The sequence below is a fragment of the Ursus americanus genome, chromosome X, assembly GCF_024610735.1.
Source record: "Ursus americanus isolate L20-20 chromosome X, mUrsAme1.1.p, whole genome shotgun sequence".
Classification (NCBI taxonomy): Eukaryota; Metazoa; Chordata; class Mammalia; order Carnivora; family Ursidae; genus Ursus; species Ursus americanus.
This window is the reverse complement of record NC_142164.1, coordinates 121,520,802-121,533,263: the sequence shown is the minus strand read 5'-3', so window position 1 is coordinate 121,533,263 and position 12,462 is coordinate 121,520,802. Positions and strand designations below refer to the sequence as shown.

General features: G+C 47.7%; 1 protein-coding gene across 7 annotated transcripts in view; it reads right to left on the bottom strand.

Annotated features, from left to right (window-relative positions):
• The window catches only part of DHRSX (dehydrogenase/reductase X-linked), a 230,120-nt gene that overhangs the window by 117,565 nt on the left and 100,093 nt on the right, over positions 1 to 12,462 (bottom strand). For all 7 annotated transcript variants that reach the window (XR_015723241.1, XR_006782628.2, XM_045813635.2 and 4 more), the window contains exon 4: positions 1,234 to 1,335. Coding sequence is in view for 5 of the 7 variants with exons in the window: in XM_045813635.2 (XP_045669591.1) it covers positions 1,234 to 1,335 (102 nt within the window). In the remaining 2 variants the exon portion in view is untranslated. The remainder of the gene's footprint in view (positions 1 to 1,233; positions 1,336 to 12,462) is intronic.

The window sequence follows — 12,462 nt, the reverse complement described above, 5'->3', positions numbered from 1 at the left end:
GCATTGGGCAGAAGTCTGTCTATCTGCACCCCTTCCTGCCCGCCAACCCCACTGGTACAACAGAAAATGTTAAAACATGTTAAGACAACGAGAAAGAAGACAAAGGGACAGCAATCGAATGCTGGAAGCCAGAGTCAGATGGACCAACGTGGTGTAGCCTTAGTATGTAGACTTACGCTCCCTCTTCCCCGCAGATTATGTTCCTATCATCATTCTCATAATTTCTTACTATGGTAAGAAATTCCGTGGCAAAGGCCTTTGGAGAAGAGAGTCAATTAAGTCTCTTCAGCTCAGGAAATTCACCTCGATTATGCAAGCGGGCCCGGTGGAATCACAGGGGGGTCCCATGGTAATGTTCTCCCCGCCATCCAACAGGTGAATGATGTAACAAATGTTTTACATATTTTGGAAAGAAGGTGTCGTGTTTGACTGATAGCAGTTCTCTTCACCCTATTAATATTACCATTTATCTCCCCTACACAGGACCAGCTGGTCTCCAAGTCTGAAGGCGATGTGTGACATTCTCTGGGCACGAGTGGTTTTCTACCACACTTCCCATAGTTTCGGTGTTCCATATGGATTCAGTCTGGACCTGGGAATGGTGCTCCCTCCTCACTGTGGGGGGTCTGGATGAACCTCTACGACATCTCCCGAGTGTAGCAGGGGAAGAGAGGAATGCCTCAGGCACCAAGCTGAGACACCAGATGTATCCGTGATGCTCTTAAGAGCTGAGCACGGATGAAAGAAGGGGTTAGGGTCAAGGTTGGTTGGTGTTGAAGACGGACAGGTGGGCAGGTTGGAGGCAGGGGAAGGGGAGATGTGGACTCCATATCTGTATCTGAGGAGTGTTGGCCGCGGGGAAGAAGTCAAGAGGCAGTTGGGCATGGAGCCCACATACGGATGACCCCCCTGGGGATGTGCTGAGGATTTTATACGGTAACATCTGTGAAAATGCTCAACGTCTACACATTCATAACACAACTTACTTATTAGCTCACATGGGCCAGCGGAAATATCGACTGCGTACAACCTATTATCAGGCTGACCATCATTTCAAATTGATTATGCCAATGACAAAAGCTGAAGGTATCAATGAAGCAAAGCCATGGTGACCACAGCACATATACTCATGAATTTCCTTGAAAATCCTACTTTCCCAAAGGACTTCTCTCCCGGGATAGCTACTGTGCATGTCTGTATCAGAGTTAACGTCTGGATTTCCCCAGGACTCACCATTATTGACCAGGACATGGAGAGGGATTTTCTTCTTCTTGAACTTCTGGACGAATTGCTGGATGGACTTCAGAGACGCCAGATCGCAATACAAAAACTCCACTGCAAAAGGACAGAAACACCAGATTATCTTCCGACCTACCATGGAAGTTACGATGGTTCCTAAATAAGTTAAGTTCCATCCCACCTGGGGAGTGACACTGGATTTTAAAGATGAAGGTACAAAGCAGGGAGAAGACCCTCCATGAGTCATGCCCTTGATGATCCCCTCTCCTTGAGTGTGGATGGGACCTGTGACTTGCTTCTCGTCAACAGAAGAAGGCAAAAAACAGAATGTCAGTTCTGTGAGTAGGCTCCTTTATACGGCAAAGATGATGGGATGTCACTCCCATGACCGCATTTCCTTAGGTAAGTCTCCTCTTGCTAGCAGGCTGGCAGAAGAGAGAGATTCTCCTGTTGGCTTTAAAGAAGTAAGCTGCCATATAGTGAGAGGCCATGGGGCAAGATCCTTCCAGCAGCTTTGGAGAGCTGAGAACAGGCCCTGGCCAACAGGCTGGAGGAATGTCAGAGCCTCAGACCAATAACCTCAAGGAACTGCATTCATCGAACAAATAACAGAGTTTGGAAAGGCATTCTGAGCTCCAGAGGGGAATTGGAGCACACAGCCCTTCCGAGCTGACATCAGTTTGCTGGGTCATCCTGCGGCATGATGGTCTTTGTATGGTGACATCACTTTGGGTCTCTGGGACCAGCTCTTGGGAATGTGCTCATGTGGACGTGGGGGCCGTAAGACCCCAGAACAGAGGGGAACACAGCTCCCATGCCCAACAACCAATGCCCTCTATGGCACACATCCCAGGGGCGGGACGTGTCTTCACGGCTTTGTTGTTTCGTGCTTGTTGTAAAACATTTTAAATATCACAACACAGGGCGAGGGGCACCTGAGTGGTTCCGTTGTGGGGCTCCACACTCAGCAGGGAGTGTGCTTGAGATTCTCTCCATCCTTTTCCCTCCGTCACTCCCCTCTCTTGCTCTCTCTTTCTCCCCCCACTAAAACCAATGAAGAAGTCTAAAAAATTATCACAATGCAGGAGGGCCAGCCACAAACCCTCGGTTGGGAGGGTATGTATTTTGGAACATATATATTTGCTTTCACTTGGATGGGACATTTTAAGATAGTCTACAGTCCCCAGCTCCTTCGGTGTGAAGAACAAAGCCTACACGTGCCAAGTCGCATGGCCAGTGAGGACGAGGAAGCACCCCTTTTCAGTATTTTCCATAAAGAAATACGGTGGGAGTGGGGGTGCGCATGTTTCTGGATCAAAGCCCCCTCCAAGTGCAATCTACAGATGGGGGCCATCCTGTGAAGTGTTGGTTACCAGTCTGCCATAAGACAGAGCCCGACATTGAGAAGAGTGTTTAGAAAGTTAAAAAAAAAAAATCAACAGTCATTTTATGTTTGCTGAATTCAATGATGTTTAAAAGGCAAAACTGGAGGCCTCCATGTTGCATGTTTTTAAATTTAATTTTTCTAGTAACTCAGGTCTGCCCCATCTACACCGGTATGAATCGGTGACAGATTTGGGAAAGGGGAGTCTTGCCACAGATGGCTTGGGAAGTGCTCTTCTAGAATACAGTGCCATCTGGATAGGCATTCCTGAGACACCATTCGAGTTCTTCCCCAACATATTCACGAGGATATAATTTTTTTTTAAAAGGCTACACTACTTTCAATAACTGGAACCGATGATAACAGGGTTGGTAGACACACATGCCCAGCTTCCAGAACCAGAGCAATGTTACTACATCTTTGTAAAGTCAGAAGATGCTTTTTCTTTGCTCCCTGGAGGAAAGGGCTCCTAACCAGCCAGAAACATGAGAGCCACCTTTCCACTTTGAGATCATTGCGTTGTGAGGCAGCCGAAGGGTTTGGCCCCATTTCTGCACGCTATGGCGATAAACACCTGCTTTCCTACCTTAATTCAGGAACCGCTCCCCCTCACCCTTATGGCTGCAGAGTTATCACCAGCACAAAGGGGAAGGATCGCATGGCAGAGGGGGCTAATGTTGCATAGGGAATCTGAGCCCGTAAACCAGGCCCCATCGTTGGGGAGGGCAGAGCAGTCACTGCAGACTAGAACTCATCCCAGGGTCCATCCCTGACAACGGGAACATACGAGGCAAGTTGCCACTTGAACAGAAGCACCAGGACTGAGCTCACACAAGACACAGGAAATCTCATTTGCTAGGGGCTCAGTTGGCATATCCACCTAAAATCTGCATTTCCTCCACCGCCCAAGCCCCACAGTGTGATTGGAAAATGGGGCGAGGGTCATTGATCCAGCAGGGCACCTGGGAGTCGGAGATGGGAGGAGACACAGGTGGTATTTTCCATTCTACCTGGAACGCCATCAATGATACCTTCCATTTCTATTTGGATATTTACAGAAATTTTTGAGAGACTTGAATGTACCCCTCAGGGGCAAGAAGTACCATATGTGCCAAATAGATGAGTGGAAAATACGAGGTATACCAGTCATCCACACAGACAAAATGGAAGACCCAGGAAGGAGATGTGAACCCTGAGCCACTGGTCCTCATTCAAAACCAATATGGCGGCCTCCCACTGTGGGGCGGTGAGGGGGAGATAAATTCTTCTATATGTTGATTATAGTCTTGAAAAGTGAGGATTAGGAATAAAAAAGGCCAAAAGTTACCAAACAAACATGCAAACCCAATGGGGGAAGGACCTCATTCCTACAAAGTAGGGATACCTCAAGACTAAAACTTAATGGGACACAGAGAATTATTAGCTATGATCTCAATGCTCAATCGATATGATGCACCATGGTAGAGCTGTGCCATTTCCCACCACATTCTCTTCAGAGTAGCATAACATTGCGCTGTATTTCTCAAGAATTCCTACATATGCAGGGAGAGACAGCGAGAATCCCAGTTCTTACAGGAGACTTAGCGAGGGTCTATCTTTGAGCATTTGACAGATCGGAGAGACAAGAAAAGAAAGAAGGACCCGAGAAAGCTGTGATTAAGACACTTGACAAGGCTGAAGAATGCAAATTTACAAATAGGAACGAGTCTTTTGTAATGAGGAAGATTTTGTAATTATGGGTTCCTAATTCTCTCCATATTAATATGTGAAATTGATAACAAAAAGATGAAACTTTCAGGGAAATGAATACTTTTCTGTGAAAATACTGATTATTAAAAATCTGCAAAGAGGCGGCATCAAAAAGGGACGGGGGAGACAAAATCTGGAAAGCACTTGACCCTGCTGGTAACATCTATATGCACAGATGAAAAAGTCGCGAACACACACGTAAATTAAAAAACTCTTAGGGATTGAACAAAAGCGAATGTGTCTAACAGGAGGGAAAAGAGCACAAGATCATTTCCGGAGAGGTCATCTGTTTAAAGATGCCTGCTGGCAGAAAAAGCTAGGATTGACTTCACTCAGCTGCCCATTAACTGCTACCCCTCGCGATGGAATGGGGGTGAATTTAGGAAGAGCATGCTTCCCGAAAGGTGGACAGGCATTGTTTGTGGGAAGGGGCTTCCCCAGTGGGAAATGACAGCTCTCAACCTTGTCCCAACAGCAAAGACACCTGTCCCCGGTGTCCAGGGTCAGCTGGTGCTAGGAAACCATGTCCTGCTCTGTCTGGAACAGGAGGCGAGGCACACGTGTGCTGTGAGCGGGGGCAGCCAGAGCCACCCCGGGACCCAACAGCACATTCCAGGAGCTGCCAGGCGCTGCACCGACTTCAGGCAAACCCCAGGGCAGGGGGGCAGCTATTGGAGGCTATGCCCCCCTCCCTTCCAGAGGGAAGGAATGGGGACCCGCAAAGTGCCGGGGTCCAGAAGGAGGGCAGTTTCCTTAGCACTCCCTGCCCCTCACACGTTGCTCTGTTCCTCTTAAGAATAAATTTAGAAGCAGACGTGGCGGCTGGCTGTCTATGCACACACTGCGCTAGTCTGTAGAGACGTGAAATCCTGCTCTCTAGGTCTGCAGCACAGAGGAGCCTGCCTCCAGAAGTGTCCATCACGGGGGTGGGGGGCAGTATTCTGTGTGCATGTGCAGAGATGGAGAGACCAAGGCAGAGACAGCAAGATAGGGAGAGGAGACAGCTCAGACAGACAGAGACAGAGAGACACAGAGACAGAGAAATAGCACAGATAGACAGTCAGAGAGACACAGACACAGACTCAGGGAGACAGAGACAGACACAGAGACAGAGGGAGATGGGGACAAAGGGAAACAGAGACAGAGGGACAGACACAGAACACAGAGAGATGGTCAGAGAGACACACAGACACAGAGACACAGGGAGACAGAGATAGACATAGAGACAGAGGGAGATGGGGACAAAGGGAAACAGAGACAGAGGGACAGACACAGAACACAGAGAGATGGAGAAACAGACAGAGAGACAGGGAAACAGAGAAACAGAGAGAGACACAGACATAGAGGGATACAGAGAGACAGAGACAGAGAGAGATAGTCAGAGAGAAAGATAGACACAGAGATAAAGACAGAAACAGAGAGCGAGAGAGACACAGATAGGGACAGAGACAGAGGGAGACAGGGAGACAGCAACACAGAGACCATCAGAAAGAGACAGAGACACAGAGAGACACAGAAAGATAGACACAGAGGCAGACACAGAGACAGAGAGATAGTCAGAGACAGACAGACACAGAGAGAGACAGAGACAAAGAGACAGAGGCAGGCAGACAGCCAGACAGGCAGAGCTCCCTGGCAGGGAGGGAACACAGTGAATGAAGGAAGGAGCGTTTTCTTCCTCCCGCTGCTGGCTCTGAGGCCCCGCTGCCAATGCTGAACGTTGGAGCTGTATTTCCAGGCGGGGTGTGCAGGGAGGGAAGGTCCCCCGGAGAAGTAGGCTGTGCTGACACCGTCCGGGCAGAGAACGGCATCAGGCCTCGGGCATCCTGTCTGGAACGAGGCTCGGGGACTTGTCCAGATGCCCATCCTGGAGCCCAGGACCCTGTGAGGGGTCCCACAAGGCCTCTCCCAGACGGCAGCTCAGACAGTATGCAGCTCCACGTGGCACACCACCCCCCCTCTTTCCAACACGCAGGGTGCATGGTACTGTTCAGAGCGTTCTATCGGGTCAGTCCTACTACAAAGACCCAAGTACCTTGACCCAGCCTTACAGCCAGCATCTGAGACCTGGGGCCCTGCACGCGACAGCTGCCCGTCCTCGCAGGGATACGGTGGGCACAGCCAGGCAGGGGCAGCTCGTCCTCAGTCACCTGCCCAGCCTTTTGTATTGAAGACTCCCATTCCTTAACCAAAGACGTCTTAGAGACTGGATGCTGTCTTAGAAGGAGCTTGAAAGAGCAACCCGTCACCCCTCTGTGCGCCATGAGTGTCGGCTCGTCCTTGTCAAGGGAAACGCCTCCTCAGACAGCCATACTACAGACAGATATTGTCCATGCCCACGCATATGTACCCACGCCACCTCCAGGGAAACCCATTTCTCTTGGTGTTCTCAACCGTTTTTCTCTCTCCAGAGATACCTGGCCCACCCACCCGGCATTGTAAGACCCTGCAGATTCGAGCCCAAGCAGCTCAAGCATAAAACGGCAACAGCCACCACCCAAAAAAGCCAACAACAACATGACTCATGAGGTTTGGTACGCGTTCTCGTCAACATGTGTGGAATTTTCAGATTACAGAGCCTGAAGACGGTTGTGATGCCCACATTGATTAGGAAAGTGGAAACTGACAGAACACACTTGACGTGCCCCAAGACAAAACAGCAGGTGCCCCCGAAAGTGCTTTCAACATAAAGAGGAAAAAGCAGAATGGAACCAATGTATAGACCAGCCGATTAGGAAGCACTCAGCGTGTTGCATGGAAACAGGGGTTTCTAAAGAGCTTGGAAACAATTCCTTCTCCAAGGAGGGGAACCGTCCTCCTGCGGATCTAATTTGCTTTATGCACCCAGAGGGCTGCAGCAGCCCTGATGCTCATGGGTTGCTCATTAATGTAGGTGCGATGTGGATGCTGCATATGGCTTAGGTATCGGAACATCACAAGGACGTTAGCAAGGGCTTCGTGCCTGCTGGTCAGCATGGTGTGCCTCTTAAAACTTAACTCCTAAGGAGGGGTTTCCTGCTCGGATCCCATGCCAATGTCTCCATACCCAACCATGGGGGAAATGCAAATCGAAAACCCAAGGGGAGGTGACCCTGCACCTGTTAGCATGCTAATGACCAAAAAGACAAGAGGTAACAGGTGTTGGTGAGCATGTGGAGAAAGGGAAACCCTCATGCACTGTGGGTGGGAATGCAAACTGGTGCAGCCGCCGTGGAAAACGGCATGGAGTTTCCTCACAAAGTTAAAAATACAATTGCCATGTGATCCAGCAATTCCACGTCTGGGGACACATCCAGTGGAAATGAAAGCAGGGGAGGAAAGAGATAGGCTCACTGCAGCATTCTTTACAGCAGCCAAGAATGCATGCAACCCAAGCTCCCATCGATGGATGGATAGATGGACAAAGAAGAGGTGGTCCATCCACGTAAGGGAATATGACTCAGCCTTGAAACAGAAGGCGATCCTGCCATTTGTCACAAGTGGGTTCACTGCATACACAAAGTGGAAGCTACGTGAGATGATGGATGTGTTCATTGACTCGATACGGTGATCATTTCGAAATGTATACATACAAGAAATTATCATGCCACTTCCTTAAAAAAAATCACCTTGGACGCTCTAAAATACACAGGTACCTCCATAAATACCTCAGTCATGAAAAAAAAAATTCAAATGCTTCAAGGGAATTGCTTGGTGGCCAGGAATGCGGGAAAATGGGACCCCAAGAAACGCCCTCCTGTGCCCATGGAACCAGCATGCTAAGTGGTGGTATTATGGGTCAGCCAGAGGCGCTAACAAAGCAGGTAGAAAGGACAAGCATCAGCCACATGGGAAGCACAGTGAAATAGTTGTACGTAACCAGGTTTTTAGGACATCAAGAGAATTGCTGTCTACGGCATCTGACCTCCTCGGAGGCTCTCAGGCTCGCCCTTCTTGCTCGCTGGTGAGAAGGGAGTGTGGTTACTTGAGTGTAGACAGCAGATGAACAGCTTGAACCCAGGGAGTATAGATGCATCTGCACATATAGGTCTGTCCTCCCTCTGGGCGGGACTGGGGGCTTGAGGGGCCAGCTGTAGCAGATGGCTACACTGCGTGACAACACATCCCATGTGTACTGGCTTGAAATGACACCCACTTATTATGTCCCAGTTCTTTAAATGGGAAGTCTGGGTCAGGGAGTGCCAGGTCCTTGGCTCAGGGTCTCAGGAGACTGAAAAAGTGTCAGATGGGGCGGGGGTCTCAGCTGTAGCTCGAGATCCTGTTCCAGCCTCATTCAGGTTGTAGGTGAAATTCAGTTCCCTGAATTTGTAGGACTGGGGTCCAGTTTCCTTCCTTCTCCCTCCCTCCTCTCTCCTTTCCTCCTTCCCTCCCTCCCTCCATCCTTCCTCCTTCTTCATTCCTTCTGTCCTTCCTTCCTCCCTTCCCCATTTTACCCCTCTTCCTTCCCCATTCTTCCTTCCTTCCCCTTCCCTCCTTCTTCCCTCCATCCCTCCTTCCTTCCCTTCTTCCTTCTCTCCTTCCTTCCCTCCATTCTTCCTTCCTTCCCCCTTCCTTCCTTCTCTCCTTCCTTCCCTGCTTCTTGCCCTCCTCCCTTCCTCCTTCCCTCCTTCTCTCTCTCCCTCCTTCCTGCCTTCCCTCCTTCCCTTCCTCCTTCCTCCCTCCCTTCCCCTGTTCCTTCCCTTCTTCCTTCCTTCCTTCCTTCCTTCCCCTGTTCCTTCCCTTCTTCCTTCCTTCCTCCTTCTCCCTTCCTTCCCTCCATCCCTCCCTCCTTCCTTCCTTCTTCTCTTAAACAAGCTCCCCTGAAGACATCCAGACTCTGATAATCTCTAGATGAATTGATTACACAATTAATCAACTTTTCAGACATAGAGGGCATAACGAAACATTCCAAAAATGTCGGATTTTGAAAATTCTTCGGGCGCTATGGGGAACTCCAGAATTTACCACTTCTGTAAACATCACCGTTGGCTTATCATGCTTACACTTCGGGAAAATTTTTTGGACTGATTTCATAAAAACAGAAGGCAAGAATCAATTTCAGTAACAGGTCTTGGGTTTTTGTTTGTTTTATGTTACCTAAGCACTAGAAATCATTTTGTTTGGTTTCGTTTCGTTGCTTGTTTTGGCCTCTCCTCTTTCCGCCGACTTGCAGACAAACAAGGCAATGATGGTGCCTGGTGCTCTGTGTTTACTTTATGAATATTTCATGAGGGAGGTGGCGTAGCATGAGTATTGCCTCCCAAATCATTGTCCCTGAAACCGTTAGGCATCCCATCAAGGGGAAGATGAAAGCATCCCGGTATTATTTGTCTCTCTTGGAAATTACGGCACTTCTCATCCTGAACCAAACGCCTTGCCCCGCGTCCTTCAGCAGCACACCCGGGGGCCTGATGATCAGATCAGGGAATGCGGGTCCCAGCATCTGCATGGTAATGACTCTCATTTTGTTGGGGTGCCACCTCGATTTTCCGCATCATTTCCCTCCCACGCTCGTAAAGCACACATTAAAATTTGGCAGAGCCTGTTCAACAACGTGGTTAAACCCTCCCGGAGAACACACGCCATCAAGACCCAGAATGCCCTTTGTTTTTCCTCCAAAGAACTGCAGCATTGCCCAACGGTGGATGTCTTTTGCGCAGGGGACTGTCTTTCATTTGTTTTGTTTTTCTCCCAAGGAACTGTTTTCTTCTGCATCACACGGCTGAGAAGAGCCCAAGGACGACGGTGAAGTCTGGCCAGGGTGCTGGGACCGACGCGGGCTTTGCGGCAAGCTAGTGAGAAAGGCGTTAGTCGCCAAGCGAGAGAGCACAGAAACCCGGGCTCAAATGGGTGCTGTGGCACAACACTTTGGGGTGCATGTATGTCTTCAACGCACCCTGAAAAAATGTCAGTTGTGCTTTATTATGCTCTCAGATTAATGCAGCCATAAGACCACAGGTCGAAAAGAGTATCGGATGATCTGAACCCTTTCTAACTGTAGTGTCACAGACATCAGCCAAACCAAAGGCTTTCAGTACATATTATTACATATTAAATACGGAAATTTTTTTTCTGTTAAATTTTATTTACTTATTTGAGACAGAGAGCATGTTGAGTGGGGAAAGGAGTAGAAGAGGAGGGAGAGGGACAAGCGGATTCCGCAATGAGTGTGCAGCTGGTTGAAGGGCTCGATCCCATGACCCATGGGATCATGACCTGAGCCCAAACCAAGAGTCAGATGCTTAACTATCTCAACCACCCTGGTGCCCCAAATACAGAACTTGTATATGCTATATTTATATATATTTGTAGATTATATTTATTGTGGTATATGTTACATTATATGTGATATAAATATATAAAATAAATATTATATAAATATAATAAATATATAACACAATATATATTATATGTACCATTTGATACATACTATGTATTATATTATATTGTATATTATTTTTTTTTAAAGATTTTATTTATTTATTTAACAGAGATAGAGACAGCCAGCGAGAGAGGGAACACAGCAGGGGGAGTGGGAGAGGAAGAAGCAGGCTCCCAGTGGAGGAGCCTGATGTGGGGCTCGATCCCCTAACGCCGGGATCACGCCCTGAGCTGAAGGCAGACACTTAACTGCTGTGCCATCCAGGCTCCCCTATATTGTATATTATTATGTTTATATATAATCCAAATAGATAAAGTTTCAGAGGGGAGGGGGGTGGGGGACTGGAACAGGCCACTGATGGGTATTAAGGAGGGCACGTATTGCATTGTGCACTGGGTGTTATATGTAAACAATGAATCATGGAACATTACATCAAAAACTAATGATGTACTGTATGGTGACTAACATAACATAATAAAAAATAAAGTAGATAATATATAAAGGTATATATCATTTATGTACTTTTAGAAATCTTTCAAATAGCAAAAAAAAAAAAGAAAAAAGTTATCAGCACATTCAAATAACCGCATGTTAAACCCTTAGCTTGAGACGTCAGAAGTACTGAAGTCTGGCAAAACGATCTCACATCTAGCCATCAGCCTGGAAACGACACTGTCTACAAAATTCATAAATTCAAAAGCACATCTGCACACCACCGGGTTTGTAGGAGGTCAACTGGCGCCTTTGGCTGGAAGCGATGCTTGGGGGCAGCATGCAAACTCCCGGAAGGAACATCGGAAAACACAGACACAGTATTCTCAGTGAGGTTAACTGTGTCAATGGGCATGTCTGTTGTGTCAGGGGGGAAATGCCCTACTGGTCTCTCCCCTTTCTGCATTTCCTGCCTGGGAGCCACTGACTGTCCTTTCCTTGGGGTTATCTTTGGAGGCACTCGCAAAGCAAACAATTGAGACATATGGATACAGCATCTTAAACAGAAACACACACACAGACAGGGGGATTGTATTTGTCTTCTTCCTCTGTGTCAGATCCGAACAGACAACATGCACCACAGTTAAAAAAAAATATTCTCTGTTAAGAAAAAAAAACAAAAGAAAGAAAGGAAGGAAGGAAGGAAGGAAGGAAGGAAGGAAGGAAGGAAGGAAGGAAGGAAGAAAGGAAGGAAGAGAGAGAGAGAGAAAGAAAGAAAGAAAGAAAGAAAGAAAGAAAGAAAGAAAGAAAGAAAGAAAGAAAGTAAGTAAGTCCTGGTTATCTATTTAGAAAACGAATGTCAACTCAGTTCTTATTTTGTAAGGATCTGCCAGCATTTTCAAGGTGCAGACCTAAAATGTTCGCGTTTGTCATAATATTTGACTCCATCCAATCAGTTTTAGGTTTTTGGTTTGTTTGGGTTTTTGTTGAGATTTTTTTTTCTTTCTGCCTGCAGCCTATCTGAATTGCTTTTTTCTTGCCAATTTCAAGATACCCAAATGGTAATGATTTTAGCAGTAATGTTCTTCAGGGAACGATGTTTGGATTTCCTGTCATATGAGTTCACGAGGTTGGTGGTAATAGCACTGTGAACAGAGAGGCTTACACAACACACATTTATTCTCTCCTGGTCCTGGAGGCTGGGAGTCTGAGATCCAGGCGGGGCTGAGGCTGGGAGTCTGAGATCCAGGCGGGCTGAGGCTGGGAGTCTGAAATCCAGGCAGGGCTGAGCTCCTAA